Source organism: Triplophysa dalaica, chromosome 23 (assembly GCF_015846415.1).
Source record: "Triplophysa dalaica isolate WHDGS20190420 chromosome 23, ASM1584641v1, whole genome shotgun sequence".
NCBI classification, from domain to species: Eukaryota; Metazoa; Chordata; class Actinopteri; order Cypriniformes; family Nemacheilidae; genus Triplophysa; species Triplophysa dalaica.
This window is the reverse complement of record NC_079564.1, coordinates 5,218,652-5,244,523: the sequence shown is the minus strand read 5'-3', so window position 1 is coordinate 5,244,523 and position 25,872 is coordinate 5,218,652. Positions and strand designations below refer to the sequence as shown.

The following is a 25,872-nucleotide window of genomic DNA, read 5'->3' as shown; positions in this document are numbered from 1 at the left end:
AAATTCCCATAAAATGTATGTTATAATTAATGCATATTAAGTAACATTTGTACTGCACACAAATAACATTTAGATACCTATATTTTCCAAAAAAAAGACAATTCAATAAACATGATGGTTGTTCACTCTCTGTACAGTTCCTCAGGCACATGATTGAAGAACACCTCATAAATCACATGTGTTCACTGTGTGTATAAGTCATTTATGTCCATGCATAATAAAACACAACTCCTCCTGCCATTTCTGATTCCGTCCACTCTCTATTTTGGCTTCTGGCTGAGGGTGTTGGTTAAAGATGTTACAACATAAACAAGCCCTGACCCTGGAATCCAGAACTCCCGCTCTGCAAATCACAGTTCAACTATGCTTGAAGCATCTGTTGCCACTCACCAAATATAATCAAGCCTAAGAATAGAGCCACTGTATTTTAGCCCCCCATAGAAATGATCAACTCTGCAAGAACTAGACAGAGAGAAAAAACAAGCCCAAAACAACATACAGTCTGTCGGTGGTCCCACCTGAAACCCACCCAAAGGAGAGAAGACCTGTGGATTAACCTCTGTCCAGGGTTTTGAGTGCAGGAGGGTGAAACATTTGCTATAACTCATTGTGGATACGACTATGTGTCTTTCCTGGAAGGTAAGTTGTTATTGTCAGGGCTCTGGGAAGTGACAACAGCTGCACTACCAAAACACCTGCTAAGGCATTGCCTGTTTTAATGGAAAAAGTATATATATTTATTTTGTGTGTGTGTGTTTTTGAAAGGCTTTGTAATTCTATGAGGTAGAAGTTCATTTTATAAATATGATATATATATGAATTCGTATAATTTATTGTTCCAATAATATAACTGCTGAAGTTAACATTATTTAAGGTTTGCATATAGACCTGCATAAAATGGGCAATTCCAGCGTTATGGATGTGACATAAACGCTCAAGAGAATGTATTGTGAACATGATGTGACAAAAAAGGACACGGTTTTGGGGTGAATTAAAATGCACAAACCTCAAGCAATAATACACAACAAATGGAGAAGGGATGACTCATTCATAAAACATAAAATAGCTACTTTATTTTAATTTTCATGTGCCCATTTATGAAGAATATGTCAAGTTACAGATGTGACATTCCTGAATGTCCATACCTTGACAATGAAAAATCATTCACTAAGAATAAAACAAATGCTTTGAATACTTGAAGAGATGGAAATTTGAACCACCAAATGTTGAGTGCTGTCAGTATAGAAGAAACCTTTGGTAAAACTTTCTTTTATCATGTTAAGGTTGACATTTCTTAACGGAATTGCCCAGCTAATATTGTTTTACACAAAACTATGATCTCCGTGATAATATGCACCTCACAGAGGTGGTGGTTACGGAACGCTTCCATAGAAATGCGGAGCACACTGTCTTTCACACGTCTCTCCTCTATCGCGTTACATCGTCACACGCTCTTTTCTTCCATTGGACGAAGGCCACGCAACGGTGCAGCGGCGCGTGCGTTCAATGGACAACTTAGTCTCTTTTTTTCAACGACGTGGGAGCTGATTGGGCAGCGAACCCGATGTCTTTTCCTCTCTTCGTGTCCCGGAAATACCCTTTTATGGAAGGAATTTGCAGACTTTTACAGACATACTATCAACTTCCGGTTGGGTGTGAGCGACTGTCTTGCCTCTCAAATATCTGTTTTTCTTCCCTGAGGGTCTGAATTTAACATTTGCGTTTCTCGAATAACGGCGTCGTTCTGTTCAGTTAGGTACATACTGAGCGAGCGCGTTTTTCCTGTTCGTTACAGATTTGAATCAGTGTTTTGATCAAAGTTTTTACTCTCTGCTCTTCTTCTACTCTCTGCTCTTCTTCTACTGTGTCATATATGGTTTCCTGAAGAAAATGTCCAAGTCCCTGAAGAAGATAGTGGAGGAGAGTCGGGAGAAGAATGTGCCGGAGGTGGATATGTGTGACAGAGGAATATCAAACCTGCTGGATATTCCTGGACTTTGTGAGTCTGCTGGATTGATTCTATAACATTTAAAGTTGAAAGTTACTTATTGTGTTTAGGTTAATGCGTCAAAAAGTGCTTAAAAATAAAATCAACATAAAAGATCACAGAAAGTGCAGTGCTTTTAATAGTTATAATATTTGTATTGGAATATTACCCAAAAGAAACGTTGTAGTTGTTTAATGGTACACAGTGGGGGGTTCAAATGGTATTTGCAGTTAGAAATTGGGGTGTTTCTACAGGGATGTGTATGTGATGTTTCTGATTTGTTTACACTGTTAAGATGTAGCCCATATTGTCATGTTTACATGATGGTAGTAGGAGATGACATCATCACTATGACGTCCTCCTGTAAACTTACAAACGTATTTTGTTTTGTAGTCACCCTGTCCAACATAACCCAACTGGTCCTGAGCCACAACAAGTTGACTGGTAAGTTCTCATCTCATTTAGTCATCAAATCCCCTTTTTATTTACAGATGTGTGTCAGTGTTTCCTTTTTCCTTCTTAACGTTTACATTTGTGTAGCTGACATGGTAATGTCAAAGTGTGTCTGTTAATGTGTCTGCTTATATATCAACTAAAATGATTTCAAACTATATTTTCCTAATGTTTGTATTATTATTTTACATTTAGTTTTAAGGACCTTGCATTCATTAAGAGGTTGCATTTAGACCTAATGTGTAATTTATATCTAAACTATCCATTACATGCTTTCACTGAGAAGTTGCTGTTGTTCTAACTAAGTAGCATACAAAACCAAAGTTATTAGATTAATGATGATATGATGCAAAATATAATACTATCACAATTGTTGCTGCAAAGGCTATGATATATATATATAAGAATGAAAACAGAATACACTTGTCTTCTTGTAGTTTTGTTTTTTGTATTTGAAGTATTATGAAAGCTAAAAAACTTTAATACAGATTTAAATATTGACTCAACTGCAGGTCTGGTTATCTCCACTAGAGGGCTGTGTTGTCTTTGTGGATCACTGTCAATTTAATTTTAGGTTCAGTTTGGTCAAAGAGAAAAAGGTGTCTAGTACATGTTGCATGCGTTGTGTAAAATTATTTTTAATTCCTCACATTGTTGCAAGTTTAAAGATTAATATTTTGTGCATTTTGAGTTGAAAAGGCTAGTGCATTTGTAAATGGTGTTGGATCTCAAAATGGAGATTTTTCTACATCTGCCTGCTTATTTATTGAGTCCACAGTAATCGCTGTAAGCTATGTTCAGTCTCATCTGATTTGTACAGCAAGCGTTTGGTTTGGGATTTGTTTGTTTATGCAGAGATCCTGTTTTTAATCTCCATAAAGATCTTCGAGTGATAATGCACATTTCTCTCAGGTACGATCTGTAGTAATGATCAAAGCCTTTTAATACGGTTTATAAGAAGATTTTAAGATGAACAGACGATTTACTCCATTATGGATGGCAACGCTTGTCTCTAGATTCTAGCTAAATGATGGAGAAAATCAAAATCAGTCATGACTAAAAGTGTGAGACCACGGATGAAAATGCTTCTGTTTTTTTATCAAATTATGTAATAAATATTACAATGTTTTTAAATGAAATTGAATTGAATAATGAACATGTATTTCAGAATATCTTGGAAGTTGTTTTTCTTCATTTATTTGTATTGTCTTTATTTGTTTTGGTTATTCCTTCGATTTCCTCATTATTTACAGGTTATAAAAACAACCGACATTTATAAATGTGGTCTCAGACTTTACGTCCCACTATATATAAGGCATATGTAGGGTAATGTTTTTTTCTTCATTAGTTTATTCCTCACACCTTTGCATTTCCTTCTTTTCCTTTCCGAGTTTCCGTTCCCCGCCACACACCTCTCTCTCATCCTGCTGGCTTAAAGAGCAAAGACAGGGATTCTGCCATCTTTTGAACTTTTCAGGGTAGTCAGGAATTACAGTGACATTTGGAACCCTTTCATTAGCGCATCTTGAGTAAAGCAGCACTGCTGTTCGGCCCGGTCAGGCAGTGGATCAGGTAATGAGAGAGGGAGAGAAGACTCAAACCTCTCTGTCCTATTAAACCTTTCCTGCTTGCTATAGAGTCGCCAGTGGTGCCAAACACACACATACACTTAAAATGTGCACAGCTTCATAAAGATGTGAGTCTGAAATGGTCTGTTTCTGAATCTTAAAGTGTTTTAAAAGCTTGGATGATGATAAAGTGTACATGTCAAGTAGAAAGATGTGTCTTTAGGTTGGAAAAGGCAGCGGAGAGATCAATCTTGTGTGTCATTTGGAGAGGTGTTTGGGTCTCGGTTTGCGTGACCCTGACACAGGTATAAGGTTGAGGGTTTTGCAGTCTCTTGGTACATTTATATTTTTGTCGAGAAATGGGAAACAAATTGTATGTTTCAAGCATCTTTATTGGAGGAACAGGTTATAGGACAGATGCGAAAACTGGGATTTGGACTGGCCGACTAAAACATGCTCCATATTATTCTGTTATGCAGAAGGTTAATTTGTTTGTTTAAAACGTACTTTCTGCCATCCGGGTGTTATGTTTTATAAATTGCATTTATTTGAGAAGCAATGTTTGCTTAGGCAAGCGTTACCAGTATAATAAATTGCACTTAGGTTCAAGGGATAGTTTACTCCAAAATGACCCCCTAAAAATGATTTCATCATTTATTCATCCTCATGTCATTTCTAACCTGAATGTCTTTTCTTTATTCTGCCCAACACGAAAGTAGATATTTTGAAGAACGTTGGTAACCAAACAACATTGGAGCCCATTGACTTCCATTGTATGAAAACACAAAACAAAACATTCCTCAAATTATCTTCTTCTTCACTGAAAACAACACTGTTCTTAATGACACATGGGTGAATAAATGATGACAAATTTGGAGGGTAAACTAAATATAGTACACACAAAAAATAAAAAGCTGTTTAATAAACATTAAATAGATTTTGATATGCTTAAAAAAAAGCTTTTCCCATGTGAATCGCTTGTGTGACGGCCAAATCATTTGTTCGCATTGTTGTGCGCAGGCTGACTGAGGCTGATCTCTCTGGAGGTATTCATGTCTTGCTGTTTGTGTAAACCTCTCCCACCTCCCTTCCTCCGTAATGAGGGGCCATTGATCAGCCAGTAATCGGATAGAGCTCCTGTTCGGCCCATCGATCTCTGTCAGCTGCAGAAGGGGGCAGAATGGCCTTGTGGGAAGGGAGGGGCGCTACTGATCTGTTATGCTAAGGCCTCCATCATTATAATGTCAAATGTATCGCTGGGGGAGTGACCCATAATTGAGCCATCAAAGACCGAGCGTCTGTTCGCTGACTCTGATAATTAGCCGTTAAATCTCGACAGGTCACCTGAAAGCTTTGGGTGACTGCGGGCTAGACCTCATCGCTCGTTCGACCTGCGTTCGGGAATACTGTTTACAGTCAATTGAAATGCTTTGACTGATGCGAGACTGATGGCGTGCGCAGAAGTGAAGTTTCTGAAGTACTGATGTTGTTTTTGTTCTCTCTTTTTTCAGGGGTGGCTCCCAACATTGCAGACTTGAAGAACTTGGAGGTGTTGAACATGTTCAATAACCAAATTGAAGAACTTCCAACTCAAATTAGCAGCCTTCAGAAGCTTAAACATCTAAACCTTGGGTTTGTTTTTGTTATAATCTCTTTCCACCCAATGTCCCCCCTCTTCTCCTAAAAGTTTTGCATGGGCTATATTTGCGTACATTTACATTTTATGCATTAAGCAGATGCCTTCATCCCAAATAACAAGATATACGGTTTTCATCAGTGTTTCTGTTACCTGGGAATCGAACCCACAGCTTTTGTGTTGCTGACACCATGTTCTAGCAATAGAGCTCCAGAAGTGTATCTCTTAGACAGAAGACAGTAGTAGCAGTCCTTTTGTTCGTCTGTCTCCATCTTTGGTTATCTGGTCGACCCTCATGATCAGAACCCCACCTGAACACCACCTAAATCCTCAGGGCTCTCCTCGTCTAAGGGCGGAGCCACCGCAATGTCGAGCAGGATTAAAGTGGCGCACAATCTGCCCTGCGTCTGACATTGCACATTTCTATTGATTTGCTGTCAAACGCACCATTTCAACACATAATCTGGCAAATTTAAGCCGGTCGGTTGTATTCTTGGCTGGGGTTCCCGACTCCAGTATACGTGTGTGTCAATGCGAACACGAGTGTGTGACCGCCTGGCTTCCTGATCTCATTTGTCAAAACAATTCCCCTTCTCGTGTAATTGCTTCACAAACATGTGGGGGAATCAATTTGTTTGTTTCGTTTAAATGTGGTGTTAAAGTTTGGGGTTCACTTCACAGCAACCCAGGTGTCATTTGAAGGGAAAGGACAGGCAAAGATAAAGGATGGGCACAAGAGTTACGAGAGTTAATAAGCATCTCGTTTGGGTGCCTCTCTCTCTCTCTCTCTCTCTATCTTCTGTGTTTTATCCACATTATTGGGCACCTTGAGCATTTCTAGATTCTAGATTTTGCACAAAGTCCAGCTGAAGTGCATGCAGTCAAAAGTAAAAAGGAGATATGATTGAAAATTCTCTAAAATGTAAATGTTTTAATTTAAATGTACACCTTTGGCAGACGCTATTATCCAAAGCGATTTACAGTTCATTCAAGATACTCATTTTTTATAAGTATGTGAATAAGTATTATTATGCTAGTAATAATGAAAATATAGCCTATAAAAATAAAACACTTTCCTTTAGTGGTCTCACACTTAAAGCTCAATATTATGTTTGTCCGTGTCTGCTCAGAAAATTCTGTCCTCTATGAATTCTCAATGGGTTCCCCTTTGTAAAAAAAGACTTATTGTGTCCACAGTATTGTGTCTGTGTTTAAAGCTTATGGTTCAAATGTTTGGGTGTTTAAATGTGTGTGTAGGATGAACAGGCTGAGCACACTTCCGAGGGGGTTCGGGTCTCTTCCATCATTGGAGGTTCTGGATCTCACATATAACAACTTGAACGAGTCCTCGCTGCCTGGAAACTTCTTTTACCTCAGTGAGTCAACAGCACACACACACAATAGCAATACACATACACTCTTTAAAATAAAGGTGCTTCACGATGACATAGATTAACCTTTTTTGTCTAGATATTTCCATAAAAACATTTAACATCCAAAGAAACTTTTTTTTCACATAAGGTTCTTTGTAGCGAAAAAAGGTTATTCAAATCATCAAAAGGTAGGAAAGAGATGGTTCTTTAAAGAACCTTTGACAGAATGGTTCTTTTTGGAACCAAAAATGGTTCTTCTATGGCATCGCTCTGAAGAACTTTTCAACACCTTTTAAGCATTGGCTGAGGAATTAGAGCACAAACAAAATCCTGAATCTTAAAAAGAGTTCAAGTCATGCTAGTCATTTAAAAATGAACATCTTAAATATAAATGTATCAATATTAATATATATATTTCTTACGATTTGTGATTGGTCTCTTCCTGTATAAGTAGGTGTTTCTTGATCAGAATAAGATGCAGTGTTGACCAGACCAAAACGAGACACCTTACAAACAATATTGCAAATAACACGACGGTTAACTTCTTCATCGTCGTAATATTCATCAGTCCAATCAGCTGATCCCGTCTGAGATTGCTAATGATCAGTGACGAAGCACTAATAACCTGTTATTTTAATGGCAGACTCATAATGAAAGCACCATCTTAACATTAATCAAGGTCTCTTAGCACACACACGCAAACCTCCATTTATCACGGCTGTCATATTGGCTTTGATATTGACTCTGAATTCTAAAGCAGGGTGAAATTGTTATGATTTATATGTGAGCTGGCAATTGCTATGGGCCAATCAGAGCATCGGGTGGAGATTGAGTGGGTGTGGCCTATTTGTGTAGTTTATACACACGTGTCACAAATCTTTGTTTTAAGGGTCATGACAAAGAAGTTTAGTTGTTCCCAATTTGTACGCATTTTTTTAATGGAAGTGTATGTGTTTATCAGACTGTTGATAAATCAATAACGAAAAGAGTATTCTTTAATTCTTTAATATTCAAAAAACAAAAACCTACGTGCACTGTCAGATTTTGAAAATGGCACTTAATATAGTGTGAACAAAAAAGTATGATTGTTTCTTGTTTAATTGTTTTTCGTGTGCCCATCGTGCCATTGACATCATGTGATGTATGTTGTATTTGTTGTTTATTTGTTGATCTGTTCTGTTGATAGTTTGTGTGTGTGGACAAGATTGTAGTCGTGCTGTATCAATCAGAGATGACCGTCTCTATTGATCAGTGGTCGCAATACTCCAGCTTCTAACATACACACTCTCTCTCCTTTCAGCCACCCTGCGCGCGCTCTATCTCAGCGACAACGATTTTGAGACTTTGCCCCCAGACATCGGCAAGCTGGCCAAGCTACAGATAGTGAGTAATTTATCTAAATTCCCTCTGAAATCAATTGCTTTTGTGGCCGCGCTCTGTGCTGTGTGTGTTGGATTTATTCTCTGCCCCGTGTGTTCTTTATCAGACACGGTATGAGGTGATTTACAGGCTGATCTTCACTTCTGTGCTTGCTCAGATCAGACACAGGGATGCAGTTGATAATTCAAATTGAAAACAAAACAAACTAACAATACAGATGCACCAGTTTGGACATTTTTGGCCAATATTGGTTTCACTGTATGCTGTTACAGAATCTTTTTTCTTTGCCTACCTGACGTTTTGACACCAGATCATTTCATTTATTAAAGTATATATAAAGTGTATAAAGTATACTTCACCCAAAAATGAAAATTCTGTCATCATTTACTCACATTCGAGTTGTTCCAAATATGTAGGAATTTCTTTGCTCTGATAAACACGTATAAAGATATTTGAAAGAATGCTTGTAACCAAATAGTTCTTGGCCATCATTGACTCCCATGGTAGGAAAAAGTTATTTATCTGTTCAATACAAAAGAAGATATTTTGAAGAATGTCGGACAGTTAACAGTTCTTGGGCACTTTTTACTACAATTGTATTTTTTCCTACTATAGTAGTCAATGGGGATCCAAATATTTTTCTCTGTGTTCATCAGAACAAAGATATTTATACACATTTGGAACAACTTGAAGGTCAGTTAATTTTCATTTCTTCATTCATTTTGTTTATTCATATAGATTGACTGGATCATGAAAAGTTAACCAAGACCTAACCAATTTATTTGGCCAATGAAAAACATAAGATACGATGAATAAGAGTTTGCTCTTAAATTCTTTCTCTCTCTTCTTAGTTGAGTCTTCGAGACAATGACCTCATCTCTATGCCCAAAGAGATCGGAGATCTGACACAGCTAAAGGAACTTCATATTCAAGGGAACAGACTCACTGTACTGCCTCCTGAACTTGGTGCGTCATTAAATTATGTTAATATACTATATATCCATATGCACAACGTGATTTACACAAGACAATGGTCAACCAAAAGACACAGACATGGTTTACCATGAATCTCACACCAGACAGCTGTAGCCATACCATGCACTCTGATTGGCTGCGGATATGTCGTCATCTCTCCGATTGGCTGGAAGCTCACAGGGGAGCACAAACTTCACTGACCCATACAGTGCTGCAGCTGGGGTCAACCTGGGTCAAACTGCTCTCTGCCTGAGTGCATTCAGTCTGGGGAAACCTTCTCGTGCACACACACACACACACACAGACAGGTACTGACTGTTTATCTGACAGAGTTTTTTTTCCAGTCTGCCTCCGTTCTAACATTTCCATCTATGATGCATTTGTATCAGTGCATCATGCAACGCTGAGCTTAAGTGTCATCTAAACATGTCCTCCAAAATGTATGTGTGCTCCATAGCTCTCGCAGTACAGAGATCATTTGATACGGTTCGTGTCTGTTTAGGGTATACACAAAATGTCAATGTCTTTTTTTAGCTGTGTGACCATCCATAACCCATTCACATGAAAAGATAGAGTAGTATATTTTAGTATTTACTATGGTAAACATGTAGTTTTCCAAGTTACTCTAGTATTTTTGAACTTAATAACATTAACTTAATAATATTAACTTACTATAGTAAATATTAAAGTTTACTACAGTATTTCGTAATTTATCAATTGGCTATAGTACTAACCATAGGTACTAACGTATACTGAGAATATTATAGTATACTTTAACAAAGTGTGGTCATTACTATAAAACTACAATTTACTACAGTTTGCTCTAGCAAGGTATACTACAGTATTTACTATAGAGTATCAATTCACTGTAGTTAAAACTACACAATATTATAAAATAGATTAACAAAGTGTAGTAATTGCTATGATATACTACAACTTACTAAAGGTTACAATAATATATACTAAAGTACACTAATGTATTAACTAAAGTTCATACATTTAGTGTAGTTAGTGTTACTAAGTGAGGTAAATACTATAATATACTACAATTTACTACAGTTTGCTATAGTTATTATCACGATATTCTACAGTTTTTGTAACATTCTATCGATTTTTACTGTAGATAATACTAAACAGTACAGTAGTATACATGAACAGATTGTCGTCATTGCTGTAATAAACTTCAATAAACTACAATATTCCACAGCTTACTGTAATATAGAAAAAGATAAGTATCGTAGATCTATGAAATATATATATATTTTTTTTATTCAGTTTTATTTTTCTTTGACAGGTTTTTTCCATTTTTAGTAGTTTACACACAGATGGTTCAATTTAACCTTGAATGTTGTCAAGTCTTTAACAAAATAACAAATATTACTGAAATTAGTTAATGTTTTGGGAAAAAATCTGTCGTTTTGAGTATCAGTTTCATATTCAAAATTTAGTACAAATACCGTGATACAGTCATAACCGAGAGCCCAGTATCGCAAAGTATCGAATCGTGAACTGAGCTTATCGTTACACCCTTAATATTTACTACAGTTGATCAATTTACCATAGTTAATACTACAAAACTCTTTAGTATATATTAACTTATGTGAACGATAACATTAATGTGCAACATACACAAATGTACGACACTTTTTTAATGTGGGCCTGTAATTGCAAAGAAACGCCCAAGCAACCACACATCATTATCTTGGGAACCAGGGTGGCATCGCTCACATATCCTTATATATAAACATTTGATGTTTTACACAGTTTTGGTAGAAACACAATGTATTGTAAGATTGTTTATGGTTTTTTGGGTGTGTGTATCTGTGTGAATGCTCTGGTCAGCAGGTCTTTGTCCTCTGCTCTCTGTAGGGGAGGGTGCAGCTTGTTAGGACCCCTCTGTCATGTCCCTGTAATCCCACTCCACAGACCAGCCTTGTTAAAACCACCGCTGTGTATGTGTGTGTGTAAGAGAGAGAGCAAGAGAGAAGGAAGCCCAGCTAACAAGAAGCAACCAAGCGCACATGCCAAAAGCAGGGAAGGAAAAGAAAGAGGAGAAAAAACAAGGGAGAGCAGAGGGACCACATATAGACAGTCTTTACCAATCTGAGCATCTCTTGTGTAAAGCTGATGTTTAAAACTGTTAGGGAATTCACAGATGAAGAGGGTGGAAATTTAACCCGGACCTTGATATTTGAAATAGTTTAGCATGTAGATGTGTCTTATAGGTTATGGGCTGAATTGCACTAATGGTCATGTGGTGATGTGTCATCGTGTGCAGGGGTTCAGGTTTAATTTAAACTCTCGCTGACAGTTCGCTTAACACTTGCTAATCAGAAACAATTTAATAAGGCCCCATGTGAGCTTGGATGCGGCACATTAACACTTTGACCTGAACTTCTTCATCTGTTCAGTATAAACTCCTTTAGTGTCTCATATGAGCTGGTTTCATCTCTCTAGACTCACCAGGTCTCGTCTCTTTTCAAAATGATCACTTTTCTGTACTCTTCTTCTCCTTTTGCCTTTTCCTGTATTTTACTCTTTGTGCTCATCTTCTCTGGTTTCATCTCATCTTGTCTCTTCACTTCTCTTATCTTTCTTTTCATTCTCTTGTCTTGCCTATTAACTATCGTCTCTTCTCTCATTGTTTTGTATTTCTCCTCTCTCCTCTCTTCATCACATATTGTTTTCTTTTTCATTTCTTATCTTGTATCCTTTCCATCTCTCGTCTTGTCTCCCTGCTTATCTTGTTTCTTTTTCTCTTTTCTTCTCATTTCTCATTTTGTCCTCTCACTTTGTCTCTTGTCTCTTCACTTCTTTGTTGTTGTTTCTATATCATTTGTTTTCTCTCATCTCACCTCGTTTCTTTTTCTCTTTACTCTCATCTTGTTCTGATTCACAAATCTTTGTGGTCCTCCCCATCTTGTGCTGTTTTCCCTCTTATCTCCTTTCTTCCCTTCTTTCTTCCCTTCTTTCTTCTTGTCTCTTCTGTTCCTCTTCATTGGGACTCTCTAATCCCCCTTCTCTTTCTCCCTGTAGGTAACCTGGACCTGACGGGCCCAAAGCAGGTGTTTAAAGCTGAGAACAATACCTGGGTGACTCCGATAGCAGACCAGTTCCAGCTTGGCATCTCCCATGTGTTTGAATACATCCGCTCGGAGACCTACAAGTAGTAAGTGATCTTGATCTGTTTATGCAAAGTGTGGAGGTTTGTTCCATTTTATGAAAGTTATCTTTAGATGGACATCTAGGATCACCAGAACTTTCCAAATGATGGTTTTAGAGCCAAGTATTTGTTGGATCGTTGGACCTCTGGCATCATATATCACAAATATAGCGTTTTAAGCCCATCACACGAACTACAGCACGTCTGCCTCCGTGTGTCCAAATTCTTCAACGGCAGCATTAGTCACAAAAGAATCATCGGGTGCTCAGGGCTGTTCAGGTGATGTACTGCCCAACCTCAAGTCAGATGTGCTCCGCTCGTAGCGTCCATCTTTGCAGCAGCCTGGGGCCAGCGGGTGGCCCTGCTCACCTCTCATGATGGATCAGATACTACAACTTTAGACTGTAAAACATGACCGGTCGTGGCACTCGGTAGCCACCAGATGAGATGATAGTCACATCAAAAGTACAACCTTAATTGAGACACAGAATCTCTTTGTCTTCAACTGAAATTTAAAGCTAAATACGAGGTATAAATTTATCCTCTCTATACAGGGCAGTTTTATTGTGACACATATTTTTCTGGAACAACCCTTAGGACGGTGATGAAAGAGAGGAAAGGTGCAGTTCTTTTATTATTTCAGGATCTAATGATTAAATGCATAATCAAACTAATTAAAATGAAAGCTGCAGGCGATACCCTAAAAGTCTTGTCGCTCTGATGTTCCCGTCACACAAGCACGCTCTCTTTATCGCTCTCTTTCTACTTTTGTACTAAAAAATGATGCACAGAAAAATCTTTCGATTGCATTAGTTTTTGCAACCGGTGTGAACAAGAGTGGCCACACAGCATCGCCGCTGTTTGCTCCCCATAAACTTTGTAGGACTAGACCATGTGACATATTTTATTTGCATCGGTGAGCAGAGTTTTGATGTGCAACTGGACAATATGCAAAAAGTATAATGTTAAGTCCGCATCACGTTGGGTCCTGATCACACTATCGGGGAATATTTCTGTGAGAACGATCGACTTTTTGTACATTATCCCGCTTATTACACGGCTACTTGTCACATGAGAAAAAAACTGGACACTAATTGTGAATTAGGAATATTTGATTAGCTCATTTTTACTGAATGCAGAGGAAAGGCTGCGTACTTCCGCGAGGAAAGGCCATGTACTTTCGCTTTTAAGATAAGATACAAAGTTCAAATGTTGGTTTGATAATTTTTAAATATAATATCATATATGTTATTAAAAGACATATTTATATTTAACTTGTCAAAAACACAGTCAAAATGATTTGCTGCATCCGTGTTACCGTGTGTTATTAGTTTTGAGAGGTTGTTATCTGGGAACAATAAATCTGGATATTTTGCGACTGGCCAATCAGAATCATCCATTCCAACTAGCCGGGTAATAATATATGTTAAATATTTCTGTATGTAGCTTTAAGCTAGATCACCCTGAAAATAAAGTACATTTCCTTCTTTAAAACACAAATTTCAAAATTTCCTAAATCAGGCTATATTTACTTAAGAAGCAAACGAAAATAGTAAATCTTCTGTCATTTTGCTTTTCAAGCAAATGTATCTTGATTTGAGAATTTTTCAGGGTTTGCCGTATAGATTTACACCATTTTCACTATTTCGCCATCTCAAACCAAACAAAAACCATATCGAAACCCTTTTGACCCGGGAAAGGAAGTTTCCGGACTAATTGTAGCATAGGTTTCACAGCCCTGTTCCACTTACCAATCCCTCCGAACAGGAGAAGCAAATCCCCCCTCCGTTTGATCATTTAGCTGCTTGCTGTGCCGCTGTCTGGAGAGGACCGTCATAACCCACTTACCGGAACTGATCTTCCCCTACAGGCACAGCCAGAACCGCCGCGCATCTCTGTGTGTGCTGACACCGTGACTGTGTGTGCGCTGCGTAATAATCAGATACCGCTGTTTGAAATACTTTTAACGGTTTCGTGAATCATGCAGACTGCACGTTGTCGCTTCTGATGGCAGAACAAAATTCTATCGCTAGCAAAACAAAGACTTCCTGCCACTTTGTATTGAATTACAGTCCGCCAGATTTGAAGGTTGCGTCGCCAATAGCTGACATTGCAGATTCTGTTTGATAAATGGCCATTTTTGAGTTAATCGATGCCGTCGAGACCTGTCATAAATTGTACGTCAAGCGGTCGTCTAAACAGTTGCGCACGGTACAGTTTTCAGTCAGATATCTGAGACTAAGCAGTTCTGACCGTCATTTATCTTTCTCTGGTTGTCTATTGTACTCGTGATGGTAAGATGTTGCCTTGCGGAGAGTTTACATTTACAGTCATTTGGCAGTAGCTTTTATCAATAGCGAATTACAATTGAGGTAACCAATGGAAAAAATTCAAACAACATAAGGACAATAAAAAATATAAGCGCAGTAAAACTGGTCTCATATAGCCTAACACAGTATATAAAGCTAAATTTAGTTTTTTAAGTAAAGAGAAGAGATTGAAGTCAGAGCTAATCGGTCAGGTGATGGCGGAAGTTCCTTTTGAGGCCTGATCCAGATTCAATCCTGTTTACACTTGGTATTAGGATTTTGTGCAATGTGGAGCTCATCCAAAACAGTCATATACATGAGATTTAGCTTGAAACATTACGCCTCTACTAAAATTTTAGTGCAATTGTGAAAATACTAATTGATGTATACAGTCGTTATATTTTTCTAGGTTTACACTTTAAAGTCCCAGTGATCCGGAAGTTGCGAACGTTTCTACTTCCGTATTCTGACGCCTTTTTGAGTGAAACGGAATTTCAAATGAGAAATAAATGTGGGCATGGCTTGTTATTTTCACTTCTATTTGATTGGATGTATAAAAACAGCCATTGCTTTTTTAAATGGAATTGGGAGCAGACTGACAGTTGAAGGGGAGGAGTTAACAGATGCCCTGCCCAAGCCGAATGACATGCGTCATTTAAGATGGATGGTCACCACAGGACGGAAGAGCATTTTCAGATTTTAACCAAAGATTATGAGGGCACATGGATTTTAAAAAGTGATGGATTGAGTGACTTTACATTGATAAACTATTTACAATAAACGCTGCTATATATTATGAAAAAATAGGCCTTGTGTTTTTTCACTTCACTCGGACTTTAAGACCAGGAACATGAATTATCAGGCCAATTTCAAAATTGACTTTTTGTCTTTTTAAAATTCGCAATATTGTTTAGTGGTTCAGTGAGTTGCTCTGTAATACTTTTTTTTTCTCTACTTGTTTATGTGTGTGTTTGTGTGGAAGTGAAGTAGGCTGTCTCACGTTAGACAAGTGTTAACGGCGTGTAATTCTCAGTAGGTGTGCGTCCACGGTTCAACAGTTTCATTCTCACCTGCCTAAATGTCCTTCAGCTTTGAAATCACAAGACTCGCACTTTCTCTCTCGCTGTCTTTCTGTCTCTATCGCCCCAACCAGTTCTCACCCTTGATGGACATTTTCTCATCTTAGACCAATGTCTTGGAATACCACAACAGTCACATTGTACACTTCTGCAATTAATGTACAGACGCAATTCAAACTTTTAATGGATGATTTCTGTTTCAGGTGTGATCTTTTTGTAAACTACACTTGAAAGGTGTTTTGTTAAATGTTGCTTTACTTCTAGTCTCTTGTTCTCTTGCACCAATAGACGTGTTGGAAATGGCCGAGAGTCACTAGGGTGACTCTAGTTGGGGACATTTATTTTTAAACCACAGATATGATGGAATATGATGGCTATTAAAATTGTCCACTATTCTGTTGTAGCTTAATATTAAGACACAATTACAAATTCCCCAATAGTGCAAACACTGAATCTGTGGCTGTAATAATACATAGTTCTACTTGTTTGAGCATCCCGCAATTGGGGAGGGATAATCTGTTTGTCCGACCAGGAAACTTGGGGAGTGTTCAGAAAACACCATTGTCTTCCGGTCAAGATGACAAACTTCAGTTATAAACTTCAGTGATTTCTTAATTGTTAATAACATGGAATTTATCGTTTTTGTATTGAAACCAGATCATGTACGTCTCTATCTCACAGAACAAACTACGTTGTCTTTAGTTTAAAATTAAAACAATTGCTTTCCCGTTCCCCTCACTTCCAGCAGTAGGTTCTGTTGTATCACTGATGCACGGCCGGAGGAGAACGGGCGTGCGGGCGGTTGAGCCTGTCATGCATATTTCATGTGCCGGCTTGTTAACCTGACAGAGGGATCTTATATCTGACTGACAGCGTTGGGGAGAGCCTTCGTGCTCATAATGCATTAACATATCGTAAAGCCGCCTCCCCTCCATCTTTTATTCATCTTAGACTCTAAATGCTTGTTGACCGCCTTAGAACCTCAGCTCTTCTCTTCACAGCTGTCCAGCGCTGACGGAAAAACCAACCGCAATTAACTTACCCAGCGGCTCACACGCTGACATGCTGACACACACACACATGCTGGAACTCCTGGATCTATCTGCACATAGACAAGTGCTTTGCTTAGAAGCTCTTGACATGCATCAGCATAAGGGAAAGATGACAGATAAATGTTGCGTGTTTCAGATAGTGTGTGTGTGTGTCTGCTGGGGTCAGAGGTTGTTTGCCTGTGGCTCTGATCATTTACTTACAGAGTGAGTGAGTGAATGCAGAACAGCGCTGCCAGTGTGATGTAAATGGGACGGATTTGTTAGCATAACAGGATTAAAGTTTATTAGATGATATCAGCTCCAAAATACTCCTGAGATGGTCTGATTATGAGCGTTACTGTCGGTACAATCTGCTAAACCGCTTGCATTTATATTTAGTCTTACAAACACAGTGAATAATTTGGTTGAACTACGCCAAAGTCAGGGTTGCGCAAACTATTTTGCGCATATTGCATGTAGCTTGGATAACACTGTTTTTTTTGGTAACACTACATTTTGTATCTATTCTTTAAAGGTCATTATAAACCTGTATGACTTTTGTTCTTCTGCAGAACACATAGAAGATATTTTGAAGAATGTTGGTAACCAAACAACACTGGCCCCCATTGACTTCCATTGTATGGACCCAAGACTACCGAGACATTTCTCAAAATATCTTCTGTTGACCCAGCGTTAAGACCGAGGGCTTCTGTGAAGGAACTGACACCAGATTTCCCATAATGCCCCTTATTCTGCAGTCGTGCAGTTTAAAGGTGGGAAGTAGTCAGCAGGTGCCCACTTTTCTGTGTCTGGATTAAACAGATGTTATGTCTTATATTGGTCGTATCACACAGGGCGGGCTGTCTATTTCTTGTTTGTGAGTCCTAAATGATACATGATAGGGATCCTTAACTGGGTTGGTATATTGACTTTTATATTATTACAAAAGTGAATTTGGTTAATTGATCGAACGAGTCTCTGCATTTCAGACAAATCAGATGGTCTGTAGTATCTCTGTTTCTTTAGCTTTTCAAATGAGCTGAACTGCTTTTGTACCATTAGTGATATGAGGATGAGTAAATGTTGGTAGTTTTTATTTTTGGGTGAACTATTTCTTTGAGAGCTGTGAGTTTGTAAATTCTGTACTCTTGTTCCGGAGGTTAGAGGATGTCCATCACTTCTCATTAGTTGAAGCTCACGGACAGGAACCCTGCTAAAGTTTATCAATAAAAGGCCATGCTAACAGCCCAAAATTGTGCTTGCCTTCCTCGACTACTGGGTAACATATCAACTAACTTCAGTTTGTACAGCACGCTTTATAAAACGTTCATCTTGCACACAATGTGAAGTATCTAACGCTTGACCACCCATGTACAAACACAAATGTCCCTGCATCATTCGTGTTATTAAGGGTTGTGTGTGTTAGAAAGCCTGCTGTGATTGGCTGGGGTTCGGTCACTCCTGCGGTTCCTCTTGGTAATAATGGGAGCGTCGAGGGAGAGATCAGATATGAGTCTCTCTGCCCATTTGCAATCCGTCTTCATTATTGTCATTTACTCTCATTTAACTGGTGCATGGATTTCCGTTCGGCCTGTCAGCGCAGATAGCATTTTATACCGAGTGCAGTGATCGTGTATTTATGCTGAAAGGAGTTTATCTGGGGGCTTAAACTTTATGTTAAACGATAGTTAAATAAACAAGAAGTGATTTGCCAGTGAGATAGTATGCTTCTTTTCTCTCACTTTCTTTTAATATGTGCACATCATTCTAAACTAAAGCTCCTTTAATACACTTTTATTGGACTATTGCAATCTCTTTACACAAAGTAGTTTGACTGCCTTTTTTAGTTTTATTGTTGTTGTTAATAATAATAACATTAACAGATACATCTCAGATTTAGTTTTAAAGGTGGAGTGCATGTAATTTAGCAGCACCTAGTGCAACCAAGGAGTCATTCCCCTCCCCTTAGTAGTAGTAGTCAGTAGTATCTGACTGCGATATCGGAGGCTGCACTCTCATGACCGCATTTTTGGTGACGCATTTCTAGGACCCTGCGACAACGGAAGTGACAAGTCGAGTGCATCGAGTGCATTTTCAGAATGAGTGTCAAATTTTAATAATTTTGTATTAGTTCAAGATTAAAAACATTTATCATTTTATTGGAAAGTTAACGTAGCGAAGTGAGTTGCTTAATAGTCTTGAATGCAATATATAGCCACAATATAAGCTTTTCTAATGCTGTAAAATAAATTGTAAGTGTATTCGTTAAGCAAAACTGTAGCACCACTTGCAAGTTTATGTTGATTTTGTGACGATTTGGGATGATTATGAATTGTAGACTTACACTGCACAATAAACTATAGCACTCTTCGTTGTAAAACCTTGCTAGTTACTCATTGTTTTCCATTTTAAGTCATTTAAATTAATCGTAATGTTTTAATTGTCTTGTACTCACAGTCAACTTGTTGCCCCACGATACATGTCTCTTCATTTTGACACTGTTTCTATAATATTGATTGTCACATTTGACATCATAATAATTCCCTGTTTAAATATATATATGTGTTTTTGTATATTTTAGTGATCATTTCTATAATTTTATCAAGTAAATGTGCCTGTCCCACACTTTTGAGTCCATGCCGCAACAATGAACAAAGGCTTTTATAATGAAGTTTTATCAAAACAAACAAGTCTAGTTTCTATGGAAACAGAAATGACCGCATGAGCACATTGCCGACAGATTAGGCCACCTCACAAGATCCCAAAAATATAAGGTAACTATCCTCTTTTCTGTGTCAGTATTTAGTGTGACTCCTTGCCATACAGTTTAGTAATTCTGTACTTAAACCTACAATTTAAAAATAAATGTATATTACTGTTTAATTCATGTATTTTAAGATGGCAAGACTGTTACCACCAAGGGGTCATACTTTAGTTAGTTAGCATAGCTTTAGGTTTTCTTATGGATATGGTTTATATACAGATAAACTGTAAATTAAGGAACCAGATTGAGAATAGGGCATGTCACGGTATCATATTTTTTACGTTTGTAACAACACAAAAGGATTTACGTTAAATATATTATGACAGTGTAGAAAATATAAAGGCCAGTTTTACTTTGGGTGTTCTCTTATTTGGCCAATAATTCACTCTTAAAATATGTTTATTATATAATATGAGTGTAAGGTGGCGGAGGGAGAGTTTGTAACCTTTGTGTTAAAATTTGAAATGCCAAATTATTTGCGATATTATCATATGTGTTACACAATATCGATAACACATAGTTTTTCATACCACGGTTATTGGCAGTACCGGTATATTGTGACCCTAGTCAACATTAAATCATTTTTATTAAATAATTGTTGGTTTATGCTGCAAAATTATCACCTATGTGTATATGAGAATACGTCAAGTATGTCATGTATTTTAAGAGATTGAGGAATGTATACTTGGTTGGTCTCAGTGTCTTTATTTTCAGCCCTCTTGTAACGTAATAGCGTCTTAAACACACACATACAATCTACCTTTAGCATCAATGACACATCAATGATCCACAAGTGTCCCACACATTCATTGTTAAATCATTCTTTCTAACCTCTGACACACCTCTGCTTTAAAAATCTAGTGTGAAGAATAGAAGAAACGTTTACACCCACACATACAACTGGGTGGCCTGACTGTGTTAGACACTAGACTGTAACTGAGATTAATTATCGTATGTGGAACTGGAGCGCTTGCTGGAAAAAGACCAGCGTTGGCTGCGTCTGGGAAAACCTTCTGTTGATTTTACTGTCCCAGTCCAGTTTTAATTGGCTCTAAATTATGAGGAACGCAAATAAGGTAGACCAGTGTGGTTATATTCTGGCCTTCGGCACTGTAATGTTTCACTGACTGGACTGAGATATTATTTAATGTGTTCTGATGTGGTGCTGTCGATTTGAACGTGGACATTATAGCTTTTTTATTTTGAATTGTACTGTAAAATACTTTTACTGGTAGAATATGTTTCTTAAGTCGTTTTATGTCTGCTTTAAAGCAAGAGATCATATAAGGGGTGATTCACAAACACGCCGCTTTCTCTGGTGAAATGACCCGAGCGCGTTGCTCCCTGTTTGCGGGCAGCTGCCGCGTGTCTACATTTAAAATAATAAACATGCGTTTGCAAAAGACGCGAAATATGAATCACAAAATGCTTAATCCGCTTATGGTTTGAACCCAGTGTAATAAGGGTTTAAAGCAAGCGCGAATTAAGTGTTTTGCGCTAGACAATTACATAAAAAGTCAATGCAAAAACGCGTACAGATTCGAATTTACGGCAGGGTATGCAAATCGGGTAACATGATTTCCACGAACGCGCCTCAATCTCGTCTTCCACGAAAGTTGAAAATATTTGTCAGACCGCGTCACTCAAGCGAAAATAACAAACTTTTTCAGCGAATATTAAAGAGCGTGGAACGCGATTGTTCATGTTGGTGTGAACCCAGCATAAGACATCAGTCTGGTTGTTAGGCAGATTTCTGACGTTGTATCTCTCTGCTTAGTTGACGACTTTAGACGTGGTGTTAGATTTGGGAGTTCCTCCTGCTGCCGGTGGGCCCGTCAAGACTGCAGGACACTGACACAAAAAGTATTTTTTTTGGATTCAGCTCACGGCCCCCTGCATATCAGCCTCCTGTAAAACAGCCTAATTTAGCCCTGACACCAGCACAAACATCTACGTGCATCTGTCAACACTGATTCCTTCAGTCGGATGCATCGCAACGCCTCACTGTCCACAGGAACACACGCACTTCTATTACATTAATGTATTCACTGGCTAACACACTCTCAGCATACTCCTCTGGCGACATGATCAGATCACAAGAATCAAAGAAGAACCTTTAGAGCTGCAACAGGACATTTTTATGTCACAGGGTCTCTATTTTGTGTATCATTTGTCATTAGTGAATAAGATTAACCCTTTTTTATTTTTTAAATGACTAAATACTTGAAAGGAAACCATGCAGGCATAACAAGTTTGCATCCAGCTTGTGACTTGATCCCATTTCCACATTAACCACTTTTTATTTGCTTTTTTGCATTACTTTTATATTCACTTAAATGGCCAAAAAGAAACTAAATATATATTAATATTTAAAAAAGTTTATTTAACAAATAATTATTATATTTTACTTTTTATATTTTATATATATATATATATGATTTAAATAAATACAATGACAAAAAATTCAATCATAACATTATTTTAATTTAATTGACTTAAGTTTATTGTGATTTTTGTCTTTAATTGTCTATTATAATCTACTGTCTTTATTAATATTATATACATACATGATATTTATTAAGGCACAAAATAATAAATCCACGATGGAGCAAACAAGAAACTAAACAATACTGACAAACAGAAAACTTCCCACGAGGGGGCAAAACAAAGTTCAGGATAATCTAAATAATAAATCCAAACACAAGGGAAGCAGGAACAAGGTAATCCAGACACGAAGTAGCAACAGGTAATAACAAACACAAAGTATTAACACGGAGTAACTAGTAAGTACAATGAACCGACCAACAGCAAGGGAATCAGGGACATTATATTAGGGGAAACTAATCAGGAGCGATGACAAAGGGATCGGGACGGGCAGGTGACAAGACTTGATGAGTGCAACTAGCGGGAAGAGGCAAGGTGAGGGAGATGAAACACTAATGTGACGCTAGACAGAGAGACGAGGGGGCGGAGCTACATGGAATACACACGGCGAAATGTCATAACAAACCGCCATGTGACTCCACACAAGACGAAACACACACACACAGACATGATATTGTCATGCAGATATTGGCTCTGTCCCCAAGGCCCGAATACTCAGGACTGGAAGGACAGGACCGTGACAATAAAGTGACATTATTATGAAAACAGTCGCAAAATCTTTTCTTACAATTCCATCTTTCTCCCTGTACTGTAAGTGAATCGCTTCAGCTTCACATTTCCGATGTTCAAGATAAAAAAAAACACTGATTTAAACATGAAGAAACTCTTTACCACCCATCACATGCACACACTTTACAGTCAGTGTTAATTTTCGAAGGCCGTGCACTTTTTGGATCTGACACGAGTCATGTTTTTCTCCTTGCATATGTGAGATGGAAAGCTGTCGTTGAGGTCTCTGATATTTCTGTCCTTGGGGCCCGAATAGAGTCTCCCTGCTGGGTTCTTGCTTTTGCGCCTGGCTGGGCAGCTCCGGAGGAACAGAACCCTTCAGGCCCCAAGGGAAGAACCTCAGACAGGACCACACAGACAGAGACGGGCTTAAGAGAGATTGCGCGATACAGAGAAACAAAGATACGTACTTGCTGTAAAACATATGCAGAGATTTATAAGTGATGTCTTAAGAGACAAGTGCTTCGCCTGCCTGTCTAGACGAGATGTACTGTACGCATTTCACTTTAAACACTCATAATGTAAATACTTAATAAGCAAATCCCGAATTGTGACCTGGTGCAGTGATTTAAGGTCTGAGATGCTAAACAAAGGTTGTATGTTCAAAGCCATTAAACGGTCATCCCTGCACTATTAGTGTTGCACTTTCAAGTTAATAAATTCACTGTCGGTCACTTTGAAAGACTTTTTAAATGACTGCTTAAGTAAAGAACATTTAACATATCGAGCGACCACTGCCTTTGCTCAGGTCCTTTGTAAATATTTGATATGTACTTTAGTCGTGAATCTATGCCGCCTCTTGACATTTCTCCGCTCCGCGATTAGAATTCAACCACAAATAGGTTTCTTTAATTACACTCGGGAATGTCATGGTCACGGCCCCGACATGCTTGGTGCCGAGCCGCCGACCCTGCGATCGCCAGAGCGTGGAAATGTCCAATAAGAGTATTAATGAGATTACAAAAGCATCAGACTACTGCAGATCACGGTAAAGACAGAGGCTCTTTTCCGAAATCTAATGAGCTCCCTATGTAGGGACCTACATCTCTTTGGAGAACCTATGCTTCAGTCCCAAAGGCGAAATCTGGATCCTGCATAATATACATTGTCACTCCTGCTCTCTCTCTCTCTCTCTCTCTCTCTCTCTCTCTTTGGTATTTCTGAACCCAGTCTTTGAGTGCTGGTGAAATAGAGAGGGACCACTGGACTGGAAATTGCTCATCCTACATGTCTCTCTCGGCTCTGTGCGAAGGGTGGTTGTGGATAATTGTCTCTCTGTGCGGTACACAGCTGTAGCCGAGGGGTGTCGGACAGCACAGAGAGTTCTGTGTCCCGGCGGGGGAGCCGTCAGTGTGTTAGACTCAATTAATCCTCTTTCAGCTGGTTAACACTAAAAATATAACTCTGCCACTCTGTATTCAAGGCTTTCTCGTGGAAACTACGAACGGCCAGGTGTGATCACACAGTGTTTGTTTTTGTTTTGCAGCCTTTACGGACGACACATGCAGGCCAACCCGGAGGCGCCCCCGAAGAACGCGGATAAATCCAAGAAGATTAGCCGCAAGCCACTGGCTGCCAAAAACAAGTGAAGACGGCGGAGAGACGATCCGGCCTTCCGTGCTGAACCTCACTGCATGTGCCTTTCCACGTTTTATATTTATTCAGAAAATTTGTTTCACATTGCTTCAGTGTTATGTTAATGTTACCCCTCGTTGTTTCATGCTTTAAGGAACAGTTCACCCAAAAACAAACGTTTTTTCCTCCTCATGTCATTCAAAACCTGTAAATGACTATTTCTACTGTGAAACGCAAAAGAAGATATTTTGAAAAGTCATAGGGGTCCAATGTTGTTCGGTTACCAACGTTCTTCTTCTTTTGTGTTCTGCAGAAGAAAGAAAGTCATGCAGGTCTGGAATGGCATGAGAGCGAATAAATGATGAAAGAATGTTTTTTTTTGGCTAAACTGTCCTAAAAAAATCATTTCTTATCATCCCTGTCCTGAGTATCAAAGAGGACCTGCTGATTTTGCAATATCTGAAAAGCCAAACAAGTGTCCTTTTTAAACCAATTTTGACCTTTTTTTAATGACCTTAAAGTGTGAATATTAAGTTGCTTTGACGTTAATCAAGTTTCTGAGCATTTCATTCGGGTCTCTGTTGTCTCTAGTAAAGCAGAGGAGGTATTGTTCTATCCAGCCATCCAAACAAGGAAAGCAGCGTTTCTTAGTGAATTCAGGGAGGCAGTGACAATGGTTGTGCAACCGTAGAGGGATTTATCAAGACTTTCGGGGACTTAGCCGAGTCTGAGCAAGATTGTGTCAGGTCTCGGGGGGGACACTGCTGACTGCTTCCTCTGGCTCTTAATGACAGATATGAATGGCTGCGAGCGTAATTTTCAGATGGTACACACAGCAGAGACCAGACAGAAACGTCCCGCTGCCCATTTGAGAGGGTCAGCGAGATATTGAAACAAATCACAGAGGGCGATCTCTGTAATGACGGCACAAAACCCTATACATACCAGGCATGTTTTCTGTTGCGATTGGATTCAGGTTAACGTGACGTTGCAACTTTGATTTACTAACAGTATTGTTCAGGATTGTGGTTGAAAACATTTCACAATATATTTTTTGGCATCATGATGCCTACTATGTACACTAACATCTTCTAATTCTGCAATGCATGACTGAATTTGAAGTTTTTCTTTTTTACGGATGTTTTATTGTATATTTTAAAGGCTCACGCTATGTTTCATTACAATCACCTTAAAGCTGTAATATTTTAATATCTTTTATCATGTTCATATGAAGCTATGTACTGAATTTTTGACGTTGAAATAAAGTCAACATTTTGTTGGACAAGGTAGTATTTACATCTTACGTTTGCTGCCATCGATTAAAAAACAATTAACACAGAAATAAGCGCAGGAGAACACATTTACATTTCAAGATTTTCAAATAATTGTTTTTATTTTGTTTATT

The 25,872-nt window shown here is 38.4% G+C and overlaps 1 protein-coding gene across 1 annotated transcript; it reads left to right on the top strand.

The window, feature by feature from the left end:
• Positions 1-1,621: 1,621 nt before the first annotated feature.
• rsu1 (Ras suppressor protein 1) lies at positions 1,622-25,763 on the top strand. The gene is made up of 9 exons (XM_056738777.1): positions 1,622-1,756; positions 1,888-1,999; positions 2,381-2,431; positions 5,520-5,640; positions 6,902-7,020; positions 8,318-8,400; positions 9,249-9,363; positions 12,409-12,541; positions 24,379-25,763. Exons 2-9 carry the CDS (start codon positions 1,891-1,893, stop codon positions 24,479-24,481), a joined length of 834 nt encoding a protein of 277 aa, XP_056594755.1. The 5' UTR covers positions 1,622-1,756; positions 1,888-1,890; the 3' UTR covers positions 24,482-25,763.
• Positions 25,764-25,872: the final 109 nt, after the last annotated feature.